The following is a 27,399-nucleotide window of genomic DNA, read 5'->3' as shown; positions in this document are numbered from 1 at the left end:
AGTGACATCTAGCAATACATTTATATCTAAAATAGGAAATAAAATAGAAAATCTTCGAAAACAACAAATAGTATCGGGTAACATGTAAAATGTCTACTAACGTAAATGTTATCTATATTGAAAACAATTTCATGAACTTGCTTGCTTCTTTTCGGCTTCTATTGAACTCTTTAGCAGCTCCCCAGTCTTGATAAGTGACTAAATCAATTGCTCTGAATCTACATCTGACACAGCTTTCACTTACATTCCAGATTACCATTCTTTGTACGGATCATCTAGAATTGACTATGTGTTCATTTACGAGTCATGAAAATATGAATTGTGAGAAAAAAAATTTGACAGACTTAAATTTCTCATACTTATATATACTATAAACTAACGGCTAAGTTCGTTTGTTAATTAGACACATACATTTAACGGTCACTACAACAAATAATAACAGCTAATTAAATCTTTAGCAATAACATCTAAGTTTGTTCGTTAACATTAAACAAATAAAATTAATTCGTGAGTCGTGAGCCAGTTCCACCTATTCGTCCCATGTTAGTGACCAATCCATCTTCCTCTTCATTCAACCACCTGGAAGTTTGTACCCCTGTACCAACCTTCTTACGTGTCATATAAAATAGACTTCACATCCATCTATGTAAACATTCACGATATACTCCGTTCTAATCATATTTTGACAATAATTTAAGGGAAAATATCAATAATATTAATTAATAGACTAATTACACTTCTACTACTATTATTAACTGATAATACAATATATAACGACTAAATAAATTATGGAAACACTAAATAATGAAATGAGCAACTAAATGCAATTTTAACAGTCATATTATCATTTACACAGACCATGAATCAATGAACGTCAAGTCTCTTGTAATATCATACCAACCAATTATCAACTTTAGTATCAAATTATGTATCAGCTAACAATACATGTACCAAGTAACAAATCGTTTAACAGATAACAACTATCATTATCATGTAACGTATTAATACACATATGTGTATCAACCAATTTGCCCGCTAATAAACTAAGTATCAAAACGAGCTAGCAAACTATTAATCAGCTAAACAAACAATGTATCAGTTAACATTTTGTAACATCATATCAAACAATATGAATTTTTTGGTTTCAAATAATGTGTCAACTAACAAAACATGTAAACAAGTAACAAATTATTTATCATATAAAAATAATTTATCATACAACATATTAACTAACAAAAACACCATATGTCTAATAATCTGAAGATCCGTAAGAAAAATTTGAAATTAATCCAAAAAGGGAGATGAAATTAATAATCTCAAGCTCACCAAAAATCTGTTTTGATTGAGCTTTAGATTCAACACAACTTTCACCTACACTAGCAAGCAAATCTCTTTAAGCATAACAATCAAACAAATTAAATAATTCAATAGAACAACCAAAACTAATTCAAATGTAACTTGGTAAAAGACATTTCGCTGGTTCATTTTTCTTTTTCGAATCTTCCTCTCATAAACCAAATTAGAAATTGAGAATAAAAAATATATAAGAGAAGATAGAAGAGAGAAGAAGAGAAAAAAAAACAGGAAGTGAATAAAAGAAGAGAGAAGAAGATAAACGAGAGAGATAGAATCTAGGATTTGAAAAAAAAATAGCTAGAGTCTAGAACCTATGCTGCAGACACTAGGCCCTATGCTGCAAATACTGACACAACTCTAATCAAGTTGGTTGAATGAAAGCTGTCTATAAGGCTAAAACCGGAATCAAAATATTAACATCAGATCAAGTATAGAAACCTAATTATGAGTCCAATTAGGTGTATGAGGGCCAATTATCTCTTTATCTATTCATCGTGTTAATTAACCAATTGATTTTTTCAGTTTAATAGATTTTAACTAAAACAAAATTTAAAATTTATTAGAATTTATATGTGTTTATATGAATATATATATTTAAAATTAGATGATAAATATATACTTAAAATAAATAATTATTAAATATAATATAATATGATAAAATATAATTATAAAAAATAATTTTAACTTTATTAAAAAAATAGTTAAACCTAATAAAAACTACAAAAAGTATGTTAATGATTTTTTCGAAACTGTTAAAATTAAATATAAAAATAATGATACTAATATATAAGTCAAATTTTTTTACATAAATATATTATATTTTAAAATATAAATTAAAAGATTTTTGAAATAAAAACATTATATTTAAAATTATTATTTTTGAGAAGGCGAATAAAACCTCCTAGTGACTAATTTGGTTTCAGCGTGGTTAATTAAATTTTTACTTAAATTAAAATCATATACAGTATTCTGTAATTAGTAGTAGTTAATTAGACCCACTGATAGCTTCAAACCGGTTGTTCAAGATCCACTTTACAGAGTTCCAAGGACTCTGAGTTCGACCCAAGGCGCAGAGTCAAAGTCAACGGCCGTCCCGCTTCCGCTTCCGCTTCCGTCTCCTCTGCCAAAGTACAAAAAAGGAGAGATTCTCCGTCACCATATCATGCACGATTCACCAGCCAACACGATGTTGAGACAGTCGAACGCCACGTGTGGTCCAACCATACGACCTTGCTTACTGACGCGTGGCTCACTTCCTCGTACCCGTAGTACATGTGCGCCGCTTCTCCACCACCTCCTCCTCCTCTTCCTAGGTTTAACAGTCTCTTCTTTCACGGAAGCAAATCCTCTGTTTCAACAACTTTCAATGGTGAGAAATTGTAAGAAACTGTTTAAAATTTTGGACTCGAAAGTGAGTGTTCCCTGCCGTAGGATTACAACTTCGCCCAGGTTTAAAAATAAAAAGGAAATCTGATTTTTTACTTTTTCAAATTTGTACTGCATCTTTTAATGAGGCTGATGTAATTTTTTAAAATGTTTTTTTTTTTTATCAGGACAGTAACATAACTCAAACTGAATTACCAGACAAGACTATGGAAGCTAAGTGTTTGCAGAGCATGTTTGAGTTGATTGATTCTGGATTCTTCAATGAAACTAAGGTAGTGCCTTGTTCGTTACTTCTTCTTCCTCACTATAAATATATATTTACAATCCCATTTTTGATATGTCTTTGGTAGGACTTGGTTGATTTTGATTTATTCATTTACACTTCGGTGAGCCATTTTGGTTGTAGTCATTCTTTTGAGCAAGAAAGGTTGATTCTGTTTTGGGGTTATATTATATATATAGATTCAGGAGATTGCAAAAGGGGCCACTGAAATGAACGTTCCTATATATCGAACCAACCGTAAACTCGTCGCTACTAAGAATGGCGGTTTAGAAAATCCATCCCCACTGGTGTTTAATCCGTCTTGGAACAGAGAAGTTCCACGAGCACATGCCAAAAGATTCAAGTATCCTTCAGTCTCCGGAGTACGACTCCCTACAGATGAAGAAGATATTGCATTCATGAGCGTAAGTCATTTTTTTTTTTTCTCTTATTGTTGGTTGGTGTTATAATAGATGGATAGTTTTTCATATGGTTAGAGAATGCTTCATGGCAGGTTCTTGAACTCGGAGAGCTTATAAAGACCAAACAAGTTACTTCCAAGGAACTCGTTCGGATTTATCTCAAGCAGTTAAAACGGTATGGGGGAGGCTTCTGTTCTTGCACTGAGTGTTTTGTAGAGAATTTTTATCTGTTCTGATGTTGTTAGTGGGGGATTCTTGAAAGGTACAATCATGTTCTTGAAGCGGTGGTTACTTATACTGAAGAATTAGCATACAAACAAGCCAAAGAAGCTGATGATTTGCTCTCTCAGGGAACTTATCTCGGTATGTTTTAGATATGTTATTGACATATTGTTGACCAATTGATGTTTGGTTAATATTTTTGTGTGTGCGTGAATCGTGATAGGACCTCTTCACGGGATTCCATATGGTTTGAAGGATATAGTTGCAGTCCCGGGGTACAAAACTACGTGGGGTTCAACTTCTTTCAAAGACCAAGTTCTTGATATTGAAGCATGGGTTTACAAAAGGTAACTTGTCCACTGTTTTCTTTTTGTTTCTGTTATGTTGGAGCTAACTTGACAGCATCGGTCGGACGTTTTTGTTTTGTTTAGATTAAAAGCTTCAGGTGCAGTTTTAGTAGCAAAGCTCGTAACGGGTTCTCTAGCTTATGATGACATCTGGTTCGGGGGACGAACTAGGAACCCGTGGAATATAGAGGAGTTCTCAACCGGTTCATCAGCTGGACCTGCTGCTTCCACTTCAGCTGGTTAGTATCTTTAATAGAAAATGAATCAAGATTACGTTTCTATTTGGCTATATCTGGAAAATAAAATAAACTGTTTTATTTCCCGTTTTGTCTGTTTTAGGTATGGTTCCGTTTGCCATAGGCTCGGAGACAGCAGGGTCAATGACATACCCTGCAGCTCGGTGTGGCGTAACAGCATTGCGTCCCACATTTGGGAGCGTTGGTAGAACGGGAGTGATGAGCTTATCCGAGAGTCTGGTATGGCCTTTGACTAGTTTCTCCCAAACCCGAGTCAAAAACAGTACGTTATAAGCTTATCCTCTTGTCACAGGATAAGCTTGGACCATTCTGTAGAACAGCAGCAGACTGCGCTGTAGTCCTTGACGCTATTAAAGGGAAAGATCCCGATGATCTCTCATCAAGAGAGATCGCATTTGAAGATCCCTTCTCCGTGAATATCACGGAACTCACTGTTGGGTACACGAAAGATGCTGACATGAAGGTAATAAACAATGTTGTTCGCATTCAGAATAAAACATTTTTGGTACTAATTCAACACGTGGCATGCATCTGTAAGGTTGTGGAAGTTCTAAGGTCGAAAGGTGTCAATATGGTTCCTTTCGAACTAAACTACACAGTGGATTCAGTTCAAGGGATATTGAACTTCACAATGGACGTAGACATGTTAGCTCATTTTGACGAATGGCAAAGAACAGGTCAAGAGGATCTCTACGAAGCTCAGGATCAATGGCCTGTTGAGTTGCGCCGTGCTCGTGTAGTTACAGCCGTCGATTACATTCAGGTTTTTTTCCCCTTTTTTGGTTTACATGTCGGTCTTTGCATGTATTATCTCTGGTTTATTGATTCAGGCACAGAGAGCTCGTGGGAAGTTGATAAGAGAAGTGGAGAAGAGCTTTACAGTGGATGCGTTTATTGGAAACGTGACCGATTGGGAGAAAGTATGCATGGGAAACCTCGTTGGTTTGCCAGTTCTAGTGATTCCGACAGGTTTCAAGAACATATCGGAACCACCGACCAAGAATTGTCTGAGGAGGACAACGATCAATGTTGGAATCTATGCTCCGCCCGAACGTGATCACATCGTAAGCAAATCTTATTATTTTGTAATGTCACCGTTCTCTGGAACATACTAAAATACATTTTTTAAAAAAATATTTTTGATTTTGGGTTGTGTGGGTAGGCCTTGGCATTGGGTATGGCATACCAATCGGTTACCGATGCCCATAAAAAACGACCGCCTGTCGATGATCTTGGACCAGATGACTCGATACCGAATCCGCCTAGAGCTATAATCCCTCCCCGAAGGTTACACATACACGAATGAGTCGTTTTTTTCCCATAGCTTTTTTGTTTCTTTGTCGAATGTGACTGGCGGTGATTCGAAAGTTGGAATAGCTACTGTTAGAAAAAAAAATAAACACGTGTTTTATTATGTTTGTTTGCTTTTGTCGCTGTCGTGTATGTGTTGATGAAAATATACACAAAATCCAATAAAAAGGTTCAAAAATGGCATACATAATTTATTCAAATATCAAGAGTGAAATAGACGAATGATAATTAAACCCTCTGCTCTGTAACTCTGTTTATATTTCGTTTACCTCCTCTGCACAATACTCCCCTGAGCTCCATCTCCAGATGCGCCGTTAAAACTTTCTGTCCTAAACTCAGAGAGCTTCTGTCTCTTTTCTCATTCTCATCTCTGTTCAATCATAGATTGAATCAGAGAAGGAAATATACAGATTCTTTTGTCGACTCAAGTCACTCAACTGATCGTTTTTTGGATCTTTCTTTTTGACGTATTATGAAATTTATGATCGAACGTTAGGAGTTTATCGTCTGGTTTTGAGCAACGTTTTCGGTTTGATTATACAATTTCGTTACTCATCGAGGAAGACTTATAGCCTCTATTATCGATGCATGTAGCTCTTTCTTTCGTGATTTTGATTGAGCAGAATTGGGTTCTTTGATATAGTAGTGTTACTAATGCACCATGTTGAAAGCAACATCGAATTATTTGTTATGCGTATTTTAATTGAATCCTTTTGTCTTTGCTGTGTCTTTGGTCTCCTTAGCCACTGAATATGGCATCAGAGACGACTCCAGGTTCCTGGTGCTGCCGAGGCATCTATCAAGATCTTCCTCCTCCTGCCATTGGAGACTCTGGAGGTTTTGATGCAATGGGGCTTTTAGCTGCCAATAAGGGTAAAGCCCCTATGGAAGGTATTGTGGAGTAAGTCCGTGATGGAAGGAGTAGTATTCGTGTTTATCTTCTTCCAAAGTTCGAGTTTGTGCAAGTTTTTTTGTTGTTGAGACAATTCCAAACGAGTCTAATCGAGATGCCTCTGGTGAGTCGCGAAGTCCTCTCCTTTTAACGTCAGCTCAGAGACTTGCTTCAGCTCCGTCTGTGGAGGTTTGTTTCTGCTGATCAATTTGCAGCTGAAGCCAAGTCCTCTTTACTGAGAGCATCGTGTTCTTAGGAGAGGTAAGTTTTGTAGACGACTTTGCCTCGTGTTTATCTGTAATTAGACAATCTCAGTTTTGAAGATGGATTCTTGCGGGTTCGCATTGTTCTTGAAGGCGTTGTTGACAAATTCAACAATCTGATTGGTTGTTTGGAGCTCGTTGAAAATGTATGAGGCTAGTCTTAGGGTCCGTAGAAGATAAAGTTTTATTAGGTATTTACAAGACTGTCAAACAACACAAAACGTAGCACTCCAGATGTTTTGATTACATTAATGTGACATTGATAAAACGTCAATACACCCAATTCGAAAAAAAAACTCTCGATAGTAGATGTTTTATTCAGACGTGAACACGCGAATTAACTTTTCAATGAGCAGTAGCAGCAGCAGCCGACGTTTTGGGATCAACGCCAACATCCTTGAGCGTCACGGCACGAGGTTTATGAGCGAACTGGTCTTTCCTGATCGGGTCAGGAATGACATCATGTTTGTCAAACTCTTGAACATGAGCAAGTTTCCTAAACCACGATCTATTCGCAAACCTGTCCGCTTCATTGATAACTCTATCCGGGTCCTCAACCTCAGGAACGGTCTCTCTCGTCTTCTTGTTGACACGCACGCTTGGGTTCTCGTGGAGATGAAGATACGCTGTGTAGAGGCCGAACGATACTGACAATGAAATCATCCCTATGGAGACATATACCGGCGTGAAATCAGCTTTTGTAGCTGTAGTTGTATTGGTTGCTGGTCTCTGACCACCGTACTCTGCCGCCGGAGAGTATGCTTTGGATTTTGGTGTAGTCGCCGTAGTGTAAGTTCTTAGCCTTTGCACCATGCTTTTCAAGTGAGTACCCTCCAACATCAAACGACAAGAAAAATCAAACCGTGAGCTTATCATCTAAATGCCTACAGCACTTACAAAATGAAATCATTACTAATATGTGTTGTCAACAAGTGTTAGGTACTACTTACTGTCGATCGGACCGCCATGGTTTGTTATCTGTGAAGAGTTTAAGCTGAAGAGGAGACCAAGATGCGTCTTTGGGTTAGTTCTAGTTTAGTGCCTTTCTTTTGTTTTGGATAATACATGGAGTGTTAAGATTGTGCAATATAAAGGAAGATGGAGACATCTGAAGTGGAGCTGAGAAGAGAGATGTAGAAGGTTACAAGTACACGTGTACGCATGTAAGAACATGCAGTCTAATCCGTGGAATTCTCTTGAAGATCCACGTCCCATCAGGCTCCTTTATCATTTTGGGATTTTCGCTAACAGAATATTTAATAGTGAGTCATAAGATTAAAACGTATTTGAGATTTAATAATCATGAGACTAATATGTTCTGGTTAGACGGGTAACAGCATATTTACAGCCGTCCAAACAAAATGAACCGAACCACACCAAATTAAAACAGAACCGTAATTTTACTCCACTGAAGATCCGTTTGTGAAGATGTTACTTTACAGACATGAGTCTTGATCATCAACGACCATCAGACATATTACAGTATCGGCTTGTTTCTGTTAATCTCACATAATCTAAAAGCTCAAGAGTCCACAAAAGACCCCTTGCGAACAACAACAAAAAAAGAATGACTCAACTCAGAGAAAATTGTGTGTGTATTTGGCTTTAATTAATCAAGAGCCATATTTTTCTTCATAGCTTCATAAACAATATATGTAATGCTTGCCGCTGGAACTACTTTGAGAAGATTTGGTAACAGTCCTCTGTAGAAACCTCTCACTCCTTCACCTCTCATCGTTTTCATAAACTCCTGCTTCATTGTCGTCTCTGAACTATCCGCTTGCATTCTGACAAAGACAAGTATCAAACTCGTTCTAATATTCACCGGCAAGCCAGAAACCAAAAAGAAAACAAATCTGTTTACCTTGTTCTTACAACCTGTAACGGGTAAACGCATGATGCTCCAAGAGCTCCAGATGTCATTCCACAGCTCAGCTGTATCAATGGACCCGGCTCTGCAGAATTTGAACCTATTTCAGTACTATCATTGGAACAATAAAAGATCTTATTTGATGTGATCTAACCGGTGTCATGAAGAATGTACGTCCTAGACAAATCTTTTAACGTCTCATACGCAGCTAGGTCGATCCCTGCATAAGGAATAATCCCAAGAAGCGAAGGAAAGAGACCCTTATAGAACGCCCTAGGTCCCTCTCTCACCCAAATATCCCTCGTGAGCTTCCACAGCTTCGGCGCCTTCCCACCTTCGCTCACACAAGTCTGCAACCTAGTCTTCACAAGATCCATGGGATAAATAGAGGTCTGAGCCACCGCACCAGCCATCCCACCAGCCAAAAGCCTCCCACTCGTCCCAATATCACCACCTCCACCCTCTCCCCCACCACCACCAATCATCGGTTTCAGCATCTCGAAAGCACAGAACTTAATGGCGCTCTCGGGAGTAACCTTCATGACATTCAAACCGTTACCTCTGAAGAAACCCGTCAGCTTATCTTCCCTCCATATCTTTATAACCGTCTGGAGGACCCCCGCGTGCGCTCTCTGAACCTGCAGAACGACTTTCAACCGGTCCAGCGGCGCGGTCGCGGTTCTAGAAACGGCTCCGGCTAGTCCTCCGGCGAGAAGCAGCCTGCTTCTCTTGACGTGTTGGCTTATACCGTCGGGTATAACAGCTTGCTCCCCAATGTCTATCAAACACACTCTCTCCCAGTGATGATATATGTTCTCAATGGTGGCCTCGTGAGGGTACAACAAAAGAAAGTCCCTCCACTCCTCGAATGTAATAGTTCCATTGTTGTCCTTATCAACATGCTCCACGAAACGAGCTAGCTCCTCATCATCTATCTCAATCCCTAACATATCGATCAAAACATCAAAACGAATCCTATAAAGGTTGGAACTTTATTAAACATACCGGCTTTGACGAGAGCCTCCCAGAGCTCCTCGGGCAAAATGCAGCCGTTGTGAGCGACGTCGATGGCCTGGAAGATCCTGTAAAGCTCGAGCTCCTTGGCGTCGATGTAACGACGGAACTCGTGGTAATCAACGCGGCCGTCTCTGTTGGCGTCGCAGACTCTGAACAGGTCTCTGGCGTACTTGTACTCGGGAGGGATCTGAAGCGAAGCGAGGCCCTTTTCGATCTGGGCGTAGTCTAGGAACCCTAAGCTGGAGTTGTCGAAGAAATCGAACAGACTCCGAACCCTAATCTCTCTTTCCTCGTTGGTCTCTCGTAACGCCAACAGGACGTGCTCCATCGTCACGGGTACAGCAAGCTTCTTCTTCATCTGGTTGCGATACTTTGGCTTCGGTTCCAGATGAATAATTCTACGGATCGTTCATCTTTGTGGCGTATTTATACAGAGAGAGAGAGAGAGTGAAAGAGTCTTCCCGTCCAAGACGATGTAACGCAGTTTTTCAGATTCAAATGAGAAAACCCAGAAGAAAAGGTAATCACTTTGTCTCCGATGAGTGAGTTTCGATTTTAAACGGGCGGCCGGTGAAGGAGAATCCGGCGTCGTCTGTCAACCGCAACTGACGTTAAAGTTTCCCACCCAATCTCCTCTCTCTATCTCTCTCTATCTCTTGTTGCTTCCACGTGCAATCCCAACACGGCACGTGCGATTCGGTCTTGTTGAAACCGTGTGCGTACCCCGGTTTCGAGGTTGAACCGATTACGTCACTTGACCGTAATTTTTGACTTGTAGCTCATGAGACGGATCTAGAAATTTACAACAGTAGAGAGTAGGGGTGGACACTTTACCCGATATCCGTAGTGGCATCCGAACCCGACCCGAAAAACCCGAACCGAAATCCGAACCGAAGTAGTAAAATACCCGAACGGGTATTAAGTTAGGAGAGATTGGATATCAGAACCCGAACGGGTAATACCCAAACCCGAATAGATATCCGAAAATAACCGAACATGTGTATACTTATCCTTATATTTCTAGTTTACATCTCTCATTTTATTTAAAATATTTATATTGATGTTAGACATACTTTAAAATCATATAGTATATATATATATTTATGGAGAAAATAATTTGATATTCATTTAAAATGCATGTTAAACTTTTTATTTCATGTATTAACCAAAGTTACATCCAAAGTTTAAAAACAATAGCCAAATTAATATTTTTATTTTGGAAATGTTATCTCCAAATATATTAATCATTCAATCTATAAAAAGAAAAAAAAATCAGTTAAGTAAAATCTATATTTTTAAATATAAAAAACTTTAAAAAAGAAAATTTTATTTTTATTTCTTTTAAAATCTAAATATCCGAACCCGATCCGAAATAACCGAACCCGAACTAAAAATACCCGAACCCGATCCGAAGTTCAGAAATACCCGAACGGATATTATACTCCTATATCGAAATACTCGAAAATCCGAAATACCCGATCCGAACCCGAACGCCCACCCCTAGTAGAGAGAGAGAGGGGGGGGAAATAATATTTCTTTTTAATAAGGATAATTTTAGGTGGTTGATTATTTGGTAAAGCTACTCACTAGCTGGTTCTCTTCTCCGGTTTGTAAACTGGTTATCAATATTATCAGAATTTCTGGTTATTAATTATTCTCGTGCACAAAGGATAACAACCGACCTTAGCTCAGTTGGTAGAGCGGAAGACTGTAGTCTGTGACAGCAAATCTTTAGGTCGCTGGTTCGATTCCGGCAGGTCGGATTCCTTTTACTATTTTTTTTTTTTCCTTTTTTCAAATTAGTTGCTATTTCGGCATTCCTTCACGATCTCTCTAGTCTAGCATTTTCTTCCTTTTCTGGTTTAAACTGCAGTTTCTTGTCACTCTATTTTGGAATGTGAAATTTTCAAATAATCTATCTGGTTTTACTCGTACGGAAGACAGAATGGATTTCATTAATGTATTAGTATTACAGCTCATAACAAGATTCTCCTTCTTCCTTCTTCTTTCTTTTTAGAGACATATTGTTCATTCCCATGAAACCCGTTTACGGACAAGCCAAAAGTTATTATTCTCTACATGTTCTCTTTCAACACAAGGTGCATGATTTCAGCGACGAACTTCACACAATCCTCACCGACACAGTGAAGTTGAGATATGTGAAAAAAAAAAAAAAAGTTGAGATATGTTAAATCATTTTATCCGTTTTTGGGTTTTTTTAATCAGAAAAATAAAATAAATATAGGACTTGGGTTCATCTAAAATGGGCTGGGATATTGGGAAAATGTAGTGGGCTATGTTGTACATGCAATGAGTTTGAGTCCGGCTATATTGAACAGTCCCAGACCAAAGAACCAAGCAAAACATACATATATACACTGATTACTGACAGAGCCGGCCCTTGGTAGAAGCTGAAGAAGCTGCTGCTTCCGGCCACCAGAAGATATAAAAGTTTTCGGCCTTATTTTAACATTAAGTTTTCATTAGCATTGGTGGTTAAGGTTTAGGTCACAAGGGTTTACCCTCACGGGTTCAATTCCCCTTGGGAGAAAAGGCCACTTTTTTTACTTTTGCTTCTAGCCACATATATTCTAAGACCGGCTCTGATTACTGATACATACTTCTCTTTTTATTTTTATTTTGGTATAGTCGAGTATGCATGCATAGGTTGCATACACACGTCTTGGGGCCGATAAGTTTGAAAATGAAGCAAAAGGAAAGTGGTTGAGATTTGTGAGAGCTTAGAATGCCGCAAAAGTTGAAAGGGCGGTGCCAGGCCGGCGTGCGTGCGCGGCCATTTCCGTTAACGTCAACGTACATTTTTAGTTATTGACCCTCTCTGTTATATTCTGTCTGTCGGGAGAGATAATAATCCAATCTTATGTTTGATAATTTTGAATTGTGTTGTAAGCAACGGTCGATATCTCTGAAACTCACATCAATGAATTTGAGTATTAATTGGCCTTATTGTAACATTTTTTAGTGTCGGTCACTTGCCATGTGAACTTTGTATATGTTTTTTTTTTTTTTTGTATATGTTACAATATCTTTTTGTTAAAATAGGAGATAGGATTTCGATGTGTAGCTAACTAAGTTGTTACTTTAGCATATTTTATGAGGTAAGAGTCATCTACTGGAGTGATGAATAGCAGAACAGGTTTGTATAGACCATTTTTGCGACGTCTAAGAAAACGGTTTTACGATCAAAACCTAACTTATGTAGAAAACGGTTTTATGTTGTACCTGCCCGTATAGGACTTGTAACATACGCGCGTGGTAATATATTTATAATGCAGGATATAATATAATGCTTTGAAGTTCCACGAATGTCTTGAAGTACAGATTTTTGTCGGCGGCCGAGATTCATAGGCCAATAAGTTTTAAGCACTAAGCATTTGTGGTAATATGTAAAAAAAATGAAGAATCGCCGATAAAAAAGGTATTGAAAAAAGAACAAAAGAAAGGGGAGACAACGCGTTGGTCGGAAAGTATTCATTATCATCGTAACCATCATTTCAACTGGCATCATGATATGAAAAACGAGTCTCTGAGTTTCAAAACGAAATGATTTCTTTCATTTCTGAAACATATATACATTGAATCCAACTCGAAATGGTATAATTCCTCTAAAAATAATTAATTTTCATCATATGTGTAATCTATTTTTTTATGAATCTGCATTTAACATTAATCATATTTGTCTATACCGCAAATATAGTATATCCATGTTTGTAAACTTTTTATTCACCGAAGATATTCATTAAGGGTTCAAAACCCAGAAAACGAAAATTATGTAGATTATGAAAAAAATATAACAAAAAATATTTAGTATGGTGCAGGATGTATTATCGGACATGAATCTCATAGAACAGTTCGGAATGTGCAGTCAAACATATATTCTTATATAATAGTAGAATTGTCGGTTGTATAATTATCTATGTAATATTCTCATCGATGTAATACAGAATTAATCAGACGTTAAAAAAAGTCTAGCAGAAATATTCATAAAACATGGGTCAAGAGGAGTCAGCCCATTTGGATGGACAAAGTCATGGAGTTGAACAAACCCTGAGCCTGAGGGCATCTGTTTTGGTCAAGTTTTCATACTTGTTACTTCAAATCTCAGTATCTAAATTTTTTTTTTTAAATTATAGCTAAAGGGCGCATAAAAGTCTCATTATACTGGTTTTGACCCTGACTATTGAAAGCAGAATCTTCTCAAAATTATATCATTGTAGTATTTGATCAATCAACGCTTAATAACTTGATCCGATTCATACAACCATAAGCATGATTTGTGATCCTAACAGAGCCCATAAAAAGAAAGATAAAAACACAGTCGTATGTAAGTCCAATGAATATTATAGGGATGCTGCTTTCACTTTGTCATGTAAGATACATATATTTTCATTCAAGATATCTTCGGTTTGACTACATTTCTTTCTGTGGAGGTAATATAATCGATCACATCACGACGAACCAAATATTTAACATATATCATGTGATATGACATCCAGTAAACAATAAAGATTTTATCGTTTGTTTTATTTTGTCTTGATCACCTACGTCATACACCCTAATGATATATATATCCATCAACATCATGTACTGAGACTCTAACTAGTGAATATTTTATGTGTGCTTGGTTGAGATAACTCCCACAAATTTAAGAGTAACTATATAGCTAATTTATTTAGTGTAAAATTAAACCAAGTCGGGTTGTTAACAAAGAACCCCATGAAAACTCTTAGAAGAAAAAAACAAAAACAAAATGATCAGAAACAACGGACGCATAATGCAAATATAAAACACTTAAGGAACATATAATCTCCTCAACAAGTCACGCGATATCCCTTATTACTTTTATGAGGATTTCAAAAACCTGAGTTGGGAGAAGAATCCCCAAAATGCCAAAATCTAGCGTAGTCTTGTTCTTGTTGTTGCCTTGAAGATCCACCAGAAGATGAAGAAGTTGTAGTAGATAATGACTGATGATTATACATTGAACCTCCAGTTTCCCCACTGGCCAAACTATAGCTTAGTGAATCATTATTATTACCTCCTTGCTGAAGATATTGGTTATAGTAGTATTGGTTATAATATGGAATGGTTTGTCCTGGATTGGTCTGCGGATTTGAGTAGTAAATTTGATTATTTGAAGAGTAATAGTTTGGTGGACCGGTAATGGTACTAGTGTTACTTGCTAGTTGAGCTCTCTCAGGGAAATTGAGTTTGGCTTTGCTTCCTTTGAACTTAAGAGCTGCTTCATCATAAGCTAAGGCCGCAGCTTCAGCGGTCTCAAATGTCCCGAGCCACACGCGTGCTGCCTTTTGTGGATCCCGAATTTCGGCAGCCCATTTCCCCCATGGCCGTTGCCTTACCCCTCTATAGTGCCTCTTCCTCAAGTTTCCTTTATACAATCAACATAAAATATTAACACTTATAGCCTTATAGGTTTGGTATACTTCTCATATATGTGTTTATTACAAGTAAATTGCGATAGAAAATGAATATTCTCGTCGTCCAGAGAAGATATATCCATCGATCCGCTCATGTTAATTATAAGTACATATCAAAATATACTAGCTATTAGATATTTTAGTATAGATCCAGCTATCTTTGCATATTGTTTTATACCTTGATCTTGAGTAGGAGGAACATGTTGGATAGGATCTTGTTGATTATACTCTACAGGGTGATGTTGATTAGTATCATGAGTGCTGCTTTGGTTTCCAATGACTTGAGTCAAGGCTGAGACCATGGCACGTGTGTCGTATTGGGATCGGGCTGATAAGAATGGAAATATGTTCTCCTCATCATCGACTTCTTTCTTTTCCTCCGATTCACCTGCTAGAAAAGGCATCTTCCCATAATTTCTCTGATTCGCCATCTTTTCAGAAATATTTTAAATCCCTTTCTCTTTTTAGGAGGGTTTGGAGTTGGTCTAGATCTTAGGGTTTTAGGTTGTGTACTATTTTAACTAGAGTACGAGTTAAAATGAGAAACAAAGAAGATGAAGATGAGTGGAAGAGAGATATTAGTTAGGGTTTTGGAGTGAGCAACTTCGAAGGTTTTATAGAAGCATTTTTGTCTATGTGAACGTAGACAAATAAACGAATAACAAAAACGTAAAGGTGAAGTTTTGTATATTCTTTTAAAATTTTGTTTATTTTCTAGGTACGATAATTTTCGAGACACGTAAAAAATCATTTCAGTTATATGTGAGTTCTTGTCATCAAAAAACTATAGAGACGCGTTAAAGGGTCTTTTGATCTGCATAAGCAGAAATGGGTACGTGTGAATTTGAACAAGTTAAGAAGTGTATATCAATAAAGATTACAAATAAAGCTCTAACAGAATAATCTAAAATAGATATGAACGCTATAAAAAGATCCCAAATGACAATTAAAAAACATTAATGAAGGGAAATGCATGCATGTTATATATATTCGTTGCTGGTTTCTTTTCGGGAACACATGTATGGAATCGAAGAAAATAAAACAACCAGAACATTTTTAGATGTTTTTTTTAAATACAAAGAAACATATAATATCTTTTGGGTGTAACCCGATACTCTGAAAAAGTTAAGGAATAAGAACATAATATGTTAATAAATTTCTTCCTATTGATTAAAATATACTACTAAAAAGAGAAGCTTACGTGTGATTTTTTTTCCCCTGAAGTGGGATCTGATTTTTTCTTTCTTGGGAAATATTTGGATAGAGATCGAAAAACAAAATTGGTTATATATCCAATAGATGTGTAAACGCTGATCACTAAACTCAAGAGAAAACGTGTGAATTGACCATGTTGTTTTGGAGTAGTTCTCTTTCTGTTAAGATGTTTTCAAGTTTCATCTATGGCTTAAAATAATTCAGTGTACATTGCATATCTAGCTAGAAGGAGGGTTTCAATCCAGTGATCAACAAATTTTTTTTACATGCATATGTTTATAGATTAATTTGGGGTGTACTATGTTTGTGGAGAGATCCAAACTAATTTCGAAGAAAAAACATAATTCACAGATTGAACTCTTTTTTCGAATATTCAAATTGGCTATAAAATAAACTCATATTCATATGACCACAAGGTAAAACGCAATAGTGTGTTTTTGAACCCAAATTACTTACCAACCTAAAGTCCGTATACCATTAAACTACCATCTTCCTTATGGTTCAGTTAGGGTGGGGTGTATTCGAACCTTAGTTACATGTATATTTAAACCATACAATTTTGAAATTTCTGTTCATAATATTTCTTTGTATATGTTCAGATGTAGCTTTTTAAATATTTAATCTAAGGTAGAAATTATTTGATATTATTTATTAAATGGGTATTTATATATATCTACTTTCTTAAAATGGTGCTTACTATGTTGGCCCTAGTTACATCTATTTTCCCACGGTTACTACCTAAACGATCCACGTTTAAAGCTAGTTCAGCTTCGAAAAGTCAGCACCTAAATCCTAACAACAAAACAAGAACGTCAACAAATGAATATATTGACCGTTGAACGGTAGCCCGAACCCAACAAACTGGTGGTAATTTGACAAATAATAAATAAATAAAAATAATCTCAGTTCGGTAAGAAAGAGAAGAGAAACCAAACAAATCAAAGATGTGAAGTATATAAAATTTTGACGTGGCATACTGGAAAACGGAAAAATTCCAGACAAATAAAGAATATTAAAAACGACAGCGTTTTAGAGCTGTGTATGTACAGAAGAGAATGCAAATCAAGAAGCAGAGGTAGTAGTGGTGGTGGTGGGAGTGATGTTACGGTTTTTCATGTAAGCCAAAAACTGTGAAGGCAATTCCGCTAGAAGCGCTTCTACCACTGACACCTCTCCATCTGCACTCACACACACAACACAACACATTGGTCAACTAAAAACTGCTTTGCCTAAACATATCAAGAACCACACACAAGCAAAGACTCTCACATTGTATGTCTTTTAATGCAACGAACTGGACTACATCTCGTGACGCTACCCGACCGCTCGAGCTTTCTAACCTCTCTCCTTTGTCTCCATCTAATACCTACAACAACAACAACAAGAACTAGCATAAGAATCTTAAGGGAAAGCACACAAACTTGGTAGTCTTTAAAGTTTTGTACACGGAACAACCTCCATTTCTTTGTAGTCAGCTCCTCCTACTCCAACGATGAGGATTGACAACGGGAGATCTGATGCACTGACCAATGCATCTCTAGTTTCTTGCAGATCTGTTATTACTCCATCCTATTATATTATTAAAAACCACAGACAAAGTTCAGTTTTACATAGGAAAAAAAGAAACACAAGAAAAATGATAATAAAACTGACAGTGATTATCAACAAGACGTAATATCTCCGTGAATTTTGAGCGAGTGACTCGCTTGCGATAGTTGAAGCAGCATTTATCACGGGGCCAAAGAGAGTAGGCCCTGCAAAAGAAACGTTGAAGAGGGCACCGTTGTAGGCATTCATGATACCTTGAATTCCATCTACCTGAGGAAAAAAAACATTTAGAATTTTGTTACAAAAGTTAAGTTCATGACGCGAGTCATGATCAGTTCATCACCAGACCTCGCAGTAAGTACTGCTTCCGTTGAGGTTGAAGCAATGAGAAACTGGAATGTCTATAGGACGAGCTCCAAAGCCCCACGCTGGAAACTTTTTGTCAGTGTCATAGAACTGCAACACTTCTCCAACTTCAACTATTGCCTGAATAATAAGAAAAAAAGAAGGATCACAAACACACACACAGAGTCACCTGCTTGTGCAAAAAAAAAGTTAAGCAGAGAGTTGTCCGTCCATACTCTCTGGTAGGCATTTAATCTTCCTGTAGGATCAATGTAGTGCAAGGAATCTGGGAGGCGTGGATTTCCATTTGAAGCTAATGAGAGAGACAGACAAAAGGATTAGTGACTCTTAAGCCAAACTCTGACCCTTGTCAGATCACAGAGTGAACTTAACTTCATACCTGTGAAATCAATTGCGACCATGAAGTTCAGTTCAAATCCAGATGCCAAGTATTCTAGGAATGTATGCTGAACGGTTTCAGTAAACTTGTCAACGGAAATCTGACTCTTCAATGCCTGAAAAACATTGTCAAAATGGGGCATTATGATTGTAATTTCAAAGCTCTTCTTATTGTGTTGAAAGATATACATACCTTGTCTTCATGTTTATGTCCAACTCCTGTAGGTAATAATAGATTGATTCCTTGGCCACTCACATGAAGCTTTTCTAACTCTGCAAGTGACTTCTCAACTTTTCTGGCAAAACAAGAATCATCTCTCATCTTCTTATCCCAAAACTAGAAGGGAAGAGGAATCTGGAAGTTTTGTGTGTTACTACTTTTATACCCTATAAGACTGTGGTTGCCATTGCCATTGAAGTCTAAGCACTCTATTACCAATGGACTATCCTGCAAATGGTTTACAGAAAGAAGAGAACTGATACACCTTTTCCTGTTCAAAAAAAAAAACTAAGATATATAAGAAACCTCTCTCTCTCTCTCTCTCTCTGGTTTTACCTTACTCCCCACTTGTTGAACACTAAGAAAGACTGGTTTCCAAACCGGATTGGCATCATTCTTCAAGACTTCGGTTTTAGAGACTGGGATTGGAGATCCGTGTTCTACCATCTTAGATATCACCAAAAAAGGGTCCTGAACAAAAAAGCAAGAGAACTCCTCATCTCATGTTTTATTATTATGTCTTCAAGTAAAATTCTGGTGAAAGAGTATTGTCTGCTCTTACACTTTTAGAGAAATGATCCATTGGTTCCAAATGCAAGCACCTAAGGACTATCTCGGTCGTGGTCTTGGAAGCTAGAGACTCCTCAGCATGGACAACAAGCTTTCCATAGTTTTGTGGCTGTGCAGTAGCAGCAACACTTTCTTTACGCATAAGTTCTAAAGCAACCGTCCTATTTGATTTGGTGATAATCTGCATAGTTAGTTGATGAGTAAATATAGCAAAGCCAAGCACTAAAACAAAATAAAAGAAGGTTCAGTTCAGGAGTGGATACCTCGGACAATGCACATGTTGCCTCGCCTAGAAACTGCTGCTCATCGAGCTTTAGCATCTGAAATGAAACTCCCCAATCATAAAGTGTAAACACTTTTTTTTTTTCAAGTATAGGAGAAATGGAACATGAGAGTAGTACAATGAGGTTTTATCTGAATATACCTCCTCCCTTGAGTTTTGAAACTGCGTGTCGATATCATACACACGAAACCTGTGAATGGGTTATAAAGTGAGAAACTTTAATCTCATCTCTCCTCCTCATCAAGTGTGTATAAGGCTGATGTTTTTTTTTTTTTTTAATAAAAAAAGAAGCAAAAAACTTACAGCAATGTCTGGACAAGCTCGAACTGAAAAGAGAGTGTAAGCTTCTTAATCCACTTAGGATTCAGAGAATTCAAAACAACTTCGCTGCGGAAGAGTTCGGAGAGTGTGATTCCATCTCTTCCTTTTGTATAAACAACCACCATTGCATCGCTCTGCATTTATTCACAACTCATAAAAATTAATATATAAGAAAAAGATCCTTACAATCAAAGCTATGACCATTTTCCATGAGAAGTAGAGAACTAACCTTTGAGATCACGTCGCCGTCTCGTAGATTGGAAGCAGAGAAAGATAACTGCGGAGAGCAAGAAAGAAGCAAGAAACTTGAGAACTAAATATATGAGAAATTCAAATTTTTGGTTTCAAAGGAAAGGGGACCTCGATCTGAGAGAAGAGGCCGTTGAAGCCGCGAGACTTGAGGTAGTAGTCAACGGCGTCGTTAGGACAACCGGAAGTAGTTCCACAAACACCGACCATTCCGCCGCCACCACGACCGCCACCTTTACCATCGGACCAGCAGCTTCCCATAACTCTCAAAAGCTGAGGGGATCAAGCAACAACAACAACAACGAGTTCTTCCTTCACAGGAAGAAGAGATTTGAGGAGAAGAAGAGAAGAAAATATCTGGAAAAGAGATGGGACCCACTGTGTGTGTGTTTCCAAGTAGACAGAGATCTGTCTTCAGTCTTGGACTCTTTATTCATTTACTCCCCTGCCCCCACTTTCTTCTGCCTTTTTTATTTTTATTTTTATTATTATTATGAAATAATTATTACTAGTATTATTGACAAATACAGCCTTGTTATAAACCATTGGATGGACGGACATAACCGAACCGTACCGGACAGTACCGGGCGGACGTACCGGACAGACAATACCGAACCGGACCAGACGCATGAGGAAGAAAGGAAGACTTAGACTTTACCATATTTATGTATTAGCATATTTGTATTAGGATATTACTATATCCATGTATTTCCTATTTCCTATTGGAAATATGATCTTTCCATTTATCTCTTCCTTGTAACATGTATATATATAGATGCCTATTGGCACATCAATAAGAAGAAATACAAGTTTTACAACACGTTATCAGCACGAGAGCTCTGAGAAAACCCTGAGTGAATTTTGAAACCCTTTTTCCCAGCAACCACCATAAACCCTAGAAATCAGACGAAACTTCAAAACACCGTATCTCCTCAACCCGACGGATCCAGACGACGAGCCACCTATCAAATTCAAGATCTCGACGAGACGAATCCAACGCCGTCGACCTCATCGCAATCTGATATCGGACGCGTTCTCACGAGCTATTACAAGAAGCGCCGTCAACTTGATTCAAAACCCTAATTCGGAGGCAACTTCAAATCGACGTATCTCTCAAACCATACGGAGTTAGCCGACGTTCCATATATCCAATTGTAGCTCTCGACGAGAAGAATCCAGCGCCGCAAACCTCGTCTCAATCCGAGTTCAGACGCGTTCTCCACCTCCGTTTCAATCCGCGTTGACAATTTCCTTTTTACTAAAGGAAACCCTAGCTGTCTTTCCATCCTCATCCGACCAGCACCCATACTGACCATCCGACGAATTGATCAGCACCCGATAAGCCACCAGACCGACAGCTCATCCAACAGCCGGTAGAGGTTCCGGACGATCCGATCAGCCCGTTCCTTGCTCGCGATAGACGATCAAGTCGTTCGCGGTTTTCTCTCTTCTCTTTAGATGGTCCAGTTTCAGATTTTCTCCAATATAAAGGTAAATAAAATCTGACACACCCTTTGGAACCATATCAAAACGAATTTGGTTGTTTGCTAAAGGATTGAACATTAAAATTTGATGAACCTAAAAACCTAGGACAATTGAATCCCTAAATAAATTTGAGGAATTAGGATTTGGTTTAGTTCTCCCGTTAAGTTGCTAGATCAAACGGTCATTAGGTTGTTAGAAGCACAAATATTCCTTATTCAATAAGAGATTGATTAAATCAATTAAAACCAAAACACTAAGTGTTCTTGGATCTCGAAAACCTTATGATCTGAATGATCAATCGGAGCCAATAGAAATCGATCACCCCTTAAACCCATCTTGGTCGATTTCACAAACTATAAATTCTATAAACTGAAATCTGAATTATTTTATTGATTGCTTGATTGATTGATTTGTTGAAATTTCCTTTCTGCTAAAATGGAAAATTTCCTTTTCTGAAAAAATAGAAAGTTTCTTTTTATAAAAATTTCCTTTTCTGAAAAGTTTTCAGCTTATGTTAAATTGCATATTCCATACTGAATTTGAAATAGGAATATTGCTAGAATGCTCACCATTGATCATTGATTGCTTAAACTGAATTTGGAATCACATAGAAACAATATATTAGGATCTCATCCGAATTTTGTTGATTGAATTATCTGAACAAATTGTTTGAGGTTTATTGTTTCATTTTATCACTTAGAATCATTGATTGCTAGGTTGATAAAAATCGATTGCATTAAGGAATAATCATTCAATCGGAACCGTGTGGTTCACTTGCATACATAATGATGTTTAGGTTGTTAGTATGATTGTTCATCTAGGTTGCTAGACTGTCTGATTCATTAGGTTGATAGATTTACATTAAATCCGACCTGAACACTTAGAATCATCCTGCTAGGATAGATTAAATGAATCCAGACTGTTCATTTACTGTGGTCGTGTGACCTAAGGGTCGTAAGACCTGATGCATTATAACCCTGAACATATAGTTTATATTTCATATATCACTTGTCTGAAATTTTTTCTAGTTAGGTCCGCAGGAACCTAGATCACATAAGAACACTTGAAAATTTCTGAGGTTGATATATGATTGCTTAAAGGGATATTTCATGTTGATTGATTAATACTTGTTAGAAATTTTTGTTTTGGTTGGTGTGAACCATTGATATATTGAGTGATAAAATTTCTAAAAGTATTTTCATGTTTGATTGATTATTTGAATGCATGAATTCTAAAAATTGATTGATATGATTCAGATGTCAACCTTGGATTATGATACCCTAAAAATTTCTGGAGAAAATTATCTAGGATGGGCAATGAATATCTCATATATACTATGGACAGAGGGTCTTGGGAAATATATCATCAAGGATGATCATGGAACCAAAAGAACGAAATGGCATTAACAGTAATGAGCCATCATCTCATTGAGGAACTGAGAATCAGTACCGAGATATAGAGAGCCCCCGATGCCTCTGGACAGAATTAATGTCCAGATACACTAAGGTGTTATTACCAAAGATAAGGCATGAGTGGATGAGCCTCAGATTCCGGGACTATGGGTCTGTGGAAGAATATAATTATACCCTGTCCGAAATAGCTCATAACCTGATATTATGTGGTGAAAAGTTAACAGATGAGGAATTACTTGAAAAGACATTCTCTACAGCAGATCCAAGAGATCTATTTTTACATCATAGAGAGAAATTTTTCACCACATACAATGATCTGTTCTCATACTTATTACAAAGAGAGTGGATGAATCAAATAAAGAATGAGATGAGTGGTTATGAAGCAGATTGTGATGAAAGAGATAATAAATCCGAGGAAGCCACATCCAAAGTGACAGTTGGAGTGGCCGGCTTGACCACAGGCTAAAAGGCCATTTGACATCCTGAAATTTTGCTTTGTTTGTTTGATTTACTTTAAATCTTATTATGTTATATGATTTAGTGTTTTTATGAAAACTTTATTGGAATTTTATTTATTGAATGATTTTTATTTATCTTAGAATTACAAAGCATAAAAATATCCACGAAAAATAAAAATAAAATTCTCCCAATAAATCTTGTTCTAGAAGGATAGTTAGACCACAGCCAAGGCATTGCCTGAAGGGCATTATATACACCCAATTTCGTGGCCCATTGAGTACTAACAAAAAATGGTTTCCATATAGAAACAATGGGCAAAAGAGAACAAAATGTTCCTACAGATTTTGAAAGAAAAATCGCCTAAGGCCTTATAAGAAAGTGGTCAAGACTATACCTATATACTCTACTGATTAATACTATGCTAAGATCAGTATGATGAGAGGCAAAAGAGCCATGGTAACCAGTTGGTTAAACATACGAAATTACACTTAATGGCATGACCGGACTAGCCATCCGGATCGATCCAAACTTGATGCAAATAATTGAAAGCACAAAAGACTTATCCCATAGAATCTCACGTTGTGAAACATGTACACAAGGGAAGCTCATGAGGCTTAACTGTCCCAAGTATCATGAAATGGCATAATGGTTTATAGCATGTTCATGAGGGGGAGAATACACACCCGTGTGGTACATGACCATACTATAAAAACATGAACATGATCCGTGGGACATAGTCTATGACCATGGTAAATTAATACAAAGACAAGCCACGTCCATCATGATAAACCATCCGGTCGAGACCGGGATGGATGGACAGGACGTGGACGCGGTCAACAAAGTTCATACGATCGTACCACGGACGATGAAACAGACCGGGTCGAGAACAGAACCATGGACAATCATTTGGCCGATTTCCTATAATACAAAGGCCACGACCTAATGCTTGGGAACACACTGATATACATGTGTAAAGACAATATGCATCAGGCCATATAAGTGAGCATAGATATTCCCATCTCAGATTGAATACGGGTCACGACCAGACATATGAATCTTAAAGAGATTTAACCACCACATTCATATGTGCTTTCTAAGATAGAAACTGAGATAAGAATTGGGAATATATGTTGGATAGAAGTATGACTTTCTCCCACGAATTTATATGAAACCTTGAGCCAAATATGGGTGATAAGATTAAATGGCCAGGTTCACGGATTGCATGAGTAATCCGACTGTCCAACATCAAAAGTGAGAAAGCTATAAGCTGGATAAAGAGTAAGAGATTGGTATTAACCATCATTGTCTTGGCAAGATCCTCGGACTATAAATATAATCTAAGACGTCCAAAGAATGTGATCAAATAATGCAAAAGCTAGCAGAACTAGATGCCAGACACATTGACCCGAAAGGAAAGAAAAGAATGACTAAATGTCATACCAGCTTATGCACCACGAAATTTGATGTCCTAAGAGACACAATCAAGTTGCTACAGAGTCTATACAAGATAGACCAAAGTGTTCCATAAGATAAAGGAACCTCGGATAGAAAGAAATGAAAAGGTGCACAGAATGATATAAATCCGAGTTCAAAAGGGAACCAGTCCGGACATGGAGATAAGGCTGGCCAGCTAACCATCTAAGGTACCAGACCATGTAGTTTGGGACGCCAAACTGCAAGGAAATAAAGGTCCTAGATAATGAAATCTCAAATCGATTTGGACATGTCTGGAACACAATGGAACCATAAATAAGAGTGTTAACACCACTGATGTATTTACATATAAGAGAACTCATAAAAGAAAGTAGCACTTGAGTATAAGATATAATGCGAGGATCATAAACCCACGAGAGTACTCACAAAGAATAAAATGGACGTGGGGTTTAAAGTAAAGAAAGATGGACGTATTGGCCATAAAACGCCATCAAGTGATAAAACCAGTGAATGGGTCATGTGAGGAAAGTAAACCGTGAGATAAGGACATGGTCACGTGGTCTAAGACGTGCATGTGCCTATTTACAGCATTTGAGCATAGCTGATTACACAAGGTTACTCACAGAGACCGAAAAACAGTTTATAAGGAGATATACTCCTATGTGGTGGATGCTACTACTCAGATTTGAAATTGACAAAGGTCTGGTCATAAGTAAGAGATAAAACGTAGTAAGCAAGCATATGGATCACTGGATCAAATATTATAAAGGTACCACAAAGATGAGAAAAGAAATTCTCAATGAACAGCATTGTTCCTAAGCTGTTCATGGACTGAATCATTAAGCAGCTGTATAAGTAAAGGATCTGTCTAAGAACAATCCAATTCAGTCCATACATACTTATAAGAAGTACAAAATCCCTTGTGTTTGGAACCAGCCTAAAGAGAGGTTGATACAGTTTATTTCTAGATCTCAAAAGATCAGCTATCATGTAGCAGTCCATAAGCACGCCTAGCAAAGGTCCATACGAACTAAGGACATGGGACTGCATATACAGATATAGCCGTATGAGAGAAGTACCAATCACCATGTGATTGGTCGTGGTCTATGACCCAATGGTCTACGGCAAAGGCTTGATAGCAACACACCAACAACATCTTAGACATCCATCAAAGGTTGTGTGTGTGTATAAACAAGATTGATTCTTAAGACTATGTATATAAGGACTGCAATAACTCATAGCAGAGACCATAGTCGTGGGTATGTGTATGAGATCAGCACGCCCTAAGTAAGATATAAGATGGTCACAGCAAAAAGCGAAGAGAACCATTATGGTTCACGCCAAAGACCATACCAAATCAAAGACTATGTCCGGCTTCTTTCCGGCCGAATCATCCATGAGAGATGACTAATTTTGTTAACCCAAAACGTGGTATGACTTTTGAGGTATCAACTATCAGTATGGATAGTACATATGGCAAGAAAGATTGATTGCCAAGAATAAGGTCCGATGAGTGTACTTGGTTATAGAACCAAAGTCTAATGAGTATGTAAAACTCATTGTAGTAATGATCACTGATCAAGTCATGATCTAAGACACTCATGAGAAAATTATGGACGTGTATAGACAAGGTCTATGACACAATATGGATCGACCAGTTCAGTACATTTTCGATAGTACTTAAGAGAAATATCTCACTGTCCATAAACGACCAGGTCATAACTATAGGACGATCCATAAACACTTATGGATGAGATCCAACCAAGTAAAGTGGTTAGTAGTCTAGGAGACATACGTTTTTGGTCAAGGACCATAATGGTCGACCATATTATAAGTTGGACGACATAAGGCACAGTACGTCCAAGTGTTCTTCTGCGAAATTCTAAGAGAAAGAAACACAGACACTCCAAGCTCACTGAATCAATATTTACAAGTCCTTACACGGACATCTTCAGTGATGCATTCATCAGGGGGAGTAGTGTGTGTTGTACTCTTTTTCCTTCACCAAGGTTTTGTCCCACTGGGTTTTCCTGGTAAGGTTTTAATGAGGCAACATGAAGCACACTATGAACTCTGAAACGGTTATGGCGTCCAAGGGGGGTGTTATAAACCATTGGATGGACGGACATAACCGAACCGTACCGGACAGTACCGGGCGGACGTACCGGACAGACAGACAATACCGAACCGGACCAGACGCATGAGGAAGAAAGGAAGACTTAGACTTTACCATATTTATGTATTAGCATATTTGTATTAGGATATTACTATTTCCATGTATTTCCTATTTCCTATTGGAAATAGGATCTTTCCATTTATCTCTTTCCTTGTAACATGTATATATATAGATGCCTATTGGCACATCAATAAGAAGAAAATACAAGTTTTACAACAA

At 37.5% G+C, this 27,399-nt stretch overlaps 5 protein-coding genes, 1 long non-coding RNA gene and 1 other non-coding gene across 11 annotated transcripts; 2 read left to right on the top strand and 5 right to left on the bottom strand.

Moving 5' to 3' along the window:
* Window positions 1–334: 334 nt before the first annotated feature.
* Window positions 335–1,770, bottom strand: LOC130497534 (uncharacterized). The gene is made up of 2 exons (XR_008936513.1): window positions 1,327–1,770; window positions 335–605 (listed from the first exon to the last, which is right to left on the bottom strand). It is a non-coding gene; the product is annotated as an uncharacterized LOC130497534 (long non-coding RNA).
* Window positions 1,771–2,377: 607 nt separating this feature from the next.
* Window positions 2,378–5,753, top strand: LOC108814287 (uncharacterized). 4 transcript variants are annotated; one of them, XM_056990600.1, is made up of 12 exons: window positions 2,378–2,805; window positions 2,915–3,014; window positions 3,205–3,429; window positions 3,519–3,601; window positions 3,689–3,789; window positions 3,872–3,995; window positions 4,080–4,234; window positions 4,335–4,471; window positions 4,545–4,715; window positions 4,791–5,015; window positions 5,083–5,316; window positions 5,415–5,753. In XM_056990600.1, the coding sequence occupies exons 1-12, from the start codon at window positions 2,519–2,521 to the stop codon at window positions 5,556–5,558; spliced, it is 1,986 nt and encodes a 661-aa protein (XP_056846580.1). In that variant the 5' UTR covers window positions 2,378–2,518; the 3' UTR covers window positions 5,559–5,753. The 4 variants fall into 4 exon arrangements, with proteins under 4 accessions (XP_056846580.1, XP_018442323.1, XP_056846581.1 ...); XM_018586821.2 differs by having other exon boundaries at window positions 2,380–2,725; window positions 2,910–3,014; XM_056990601.1 differs by having other exon boundaries at window positions 2,586–2,725.
* A 1,129-nt stretch (window positions 5,754–6,882) lies between these two features.
* Window positions 6,883–7,820, bottom strand: LOC108816516 (uncharacterized). The gene is made up of 2 exons (XM_018589093.2): window positions 7,669–7,820; window positions 6,883–7,549 (listed from the first exon to the last, which is right to left on the bottom strand). Exons 1-2 carry the CDS (start codon window positions 7,684–7,686, stop codon window positions 7,064–7,066), a joined length of 504 nt encoding a protein of 167 aa, XP_018444595.1. The 5' UTR covers window positions 7,687–7,820; the 3' UTR covers window positions 6,883–7,063.
* A 279-nt stretch (window positions 7,821–8,099) lies between these two features.
* Window positions 8,100–10,280, bottom strand: LOC108818483 (calcium-dependent mitochondrial ATP-magnesium/phosphate carrier protein 3). The gene is made up of 4 exons (XM_018591469.2): window positions 9,594–10,280; window positions 8,743–9,531; window positions 8,583–8,673; window positions 8,100–8,505 (listed from the first exon to the last, which is right to left on the bottom strand). The coding sequence occupies exons 1-4, from the start codon at window positions 9,961–9,963 to the stop codon at window positions 8,328–8,330; spliced, it is 1,428 nt and encodes a 475-aa protein (XP_018446971.1). The 5' UTR covers window positions 9,964–10,280; the 3' UTR covers window positions 8,100–8,327.
* Window positions 10,281–11,282: 1,002 nt separating this feature from the next.
* On the top strand, window positions 11,283–11,368 carry TRNAY-GUA (transfer RNA tyrosine (anticodon GUA)). Its single transcript is given in 2 exon segments — window positions 11,283–11,319; window positions 11,333–11,368. It is a non-coding gene; the product is annotated as a tRNA-Tyr (tRNA).
* Window positions 11,369–14,252: 2,884 nt separating this feature from the next.
* LOC108816386 (ethylene-responsive transcription factor ERF115) lies at window positions 14,253–15,633 on the bottom strand. The gene is made up of 2 exons (XM_018588961.2): window positions 15,243–15,633; window positions 14,253–15,015 (listed from the first exon to the last, which is right to left on the bottom strand). Exons 1-2 carry the CDS (start codon window positions 15,493–15,495, stop codon window positions 14,480–14,482), a joined length of 789 nt encoding a protein of 262 aa, XP_018444463.1. The 5' UTR covers window positions 15,496–15,633; the 3' UTR covers window positions 14,253–14,479.
* A 1,517-nt stretch (window positions 15,634–17,150) lies between these two features.
* Window positions 17,151–20,607, bottom strand: LOC108814276 (protein BONZAI 2). Of its 2 annotated transcripts, none has more exons than XM_056991225.1 (16): window positions 20,326–20,607; window positions 20,195–20,242; window positions 19,948–20,099; window positions 19,786–19,834; window positions 19,625–19,681; window positions 19,354–19,542; window positions 19,128–19,262; window positions 18,950–19,019; window positions 18,765–18,862; window positions 18,573–18,687; window positions 18,409–18,485; window positions 18,176–18,313; window positions 17,933–18,097; window positions 17,735–17,848; window positions 17,549–17,645; window positions 17,151–17,457 (listed from the first exon to the last, which is right to left on the bottom strand). In XM_056991225.1, exons 1-16 carry the CDS (start codon window positions 20,473–20,475, stop codon window positions 17,342–17,344), a joined length of 1,770 nt encoding a protein of 589 aa, XP_056847205.1. In that variant the 5' UTR covers window positions 20,476–20,607; the 3' UTR covers window positions 17,151–17,341. The 2 variants fall into 2 exon arrangements, with proteins under 2 accessions (XP_056847205.1, XP_018442313.1); XM_018586811.2 differs by having other exon boundaries at window positions 18,765–18,867; window positions 18,958–19,019; window positions 20,326–20,606.
* Between the last annotated feature and the right edge of the window lie 6,792 nt (window positions 20,608–27,399).

The sequence above is a fragment of the Raphanus sativus genome, chromosome 7, assembly GCF_000801105.2.
Source record: "Raphanus sativus cultivar WK10039 chromosome 7, ASM80110v3, whole genome shotgun sequence".
Taxonomy (NCBI): Eukaryota; Viridiplantae; Streptophyta; class Magnoliopsida; order Brassicales; family Brassicaceae; genus Raphanus; species Raphanus sativus.
The sequence above is the reverse complement of the archived record's forward strand: the minus strand, read 5'-3'. Positions and strand labels throughout refer to the sequence as shown.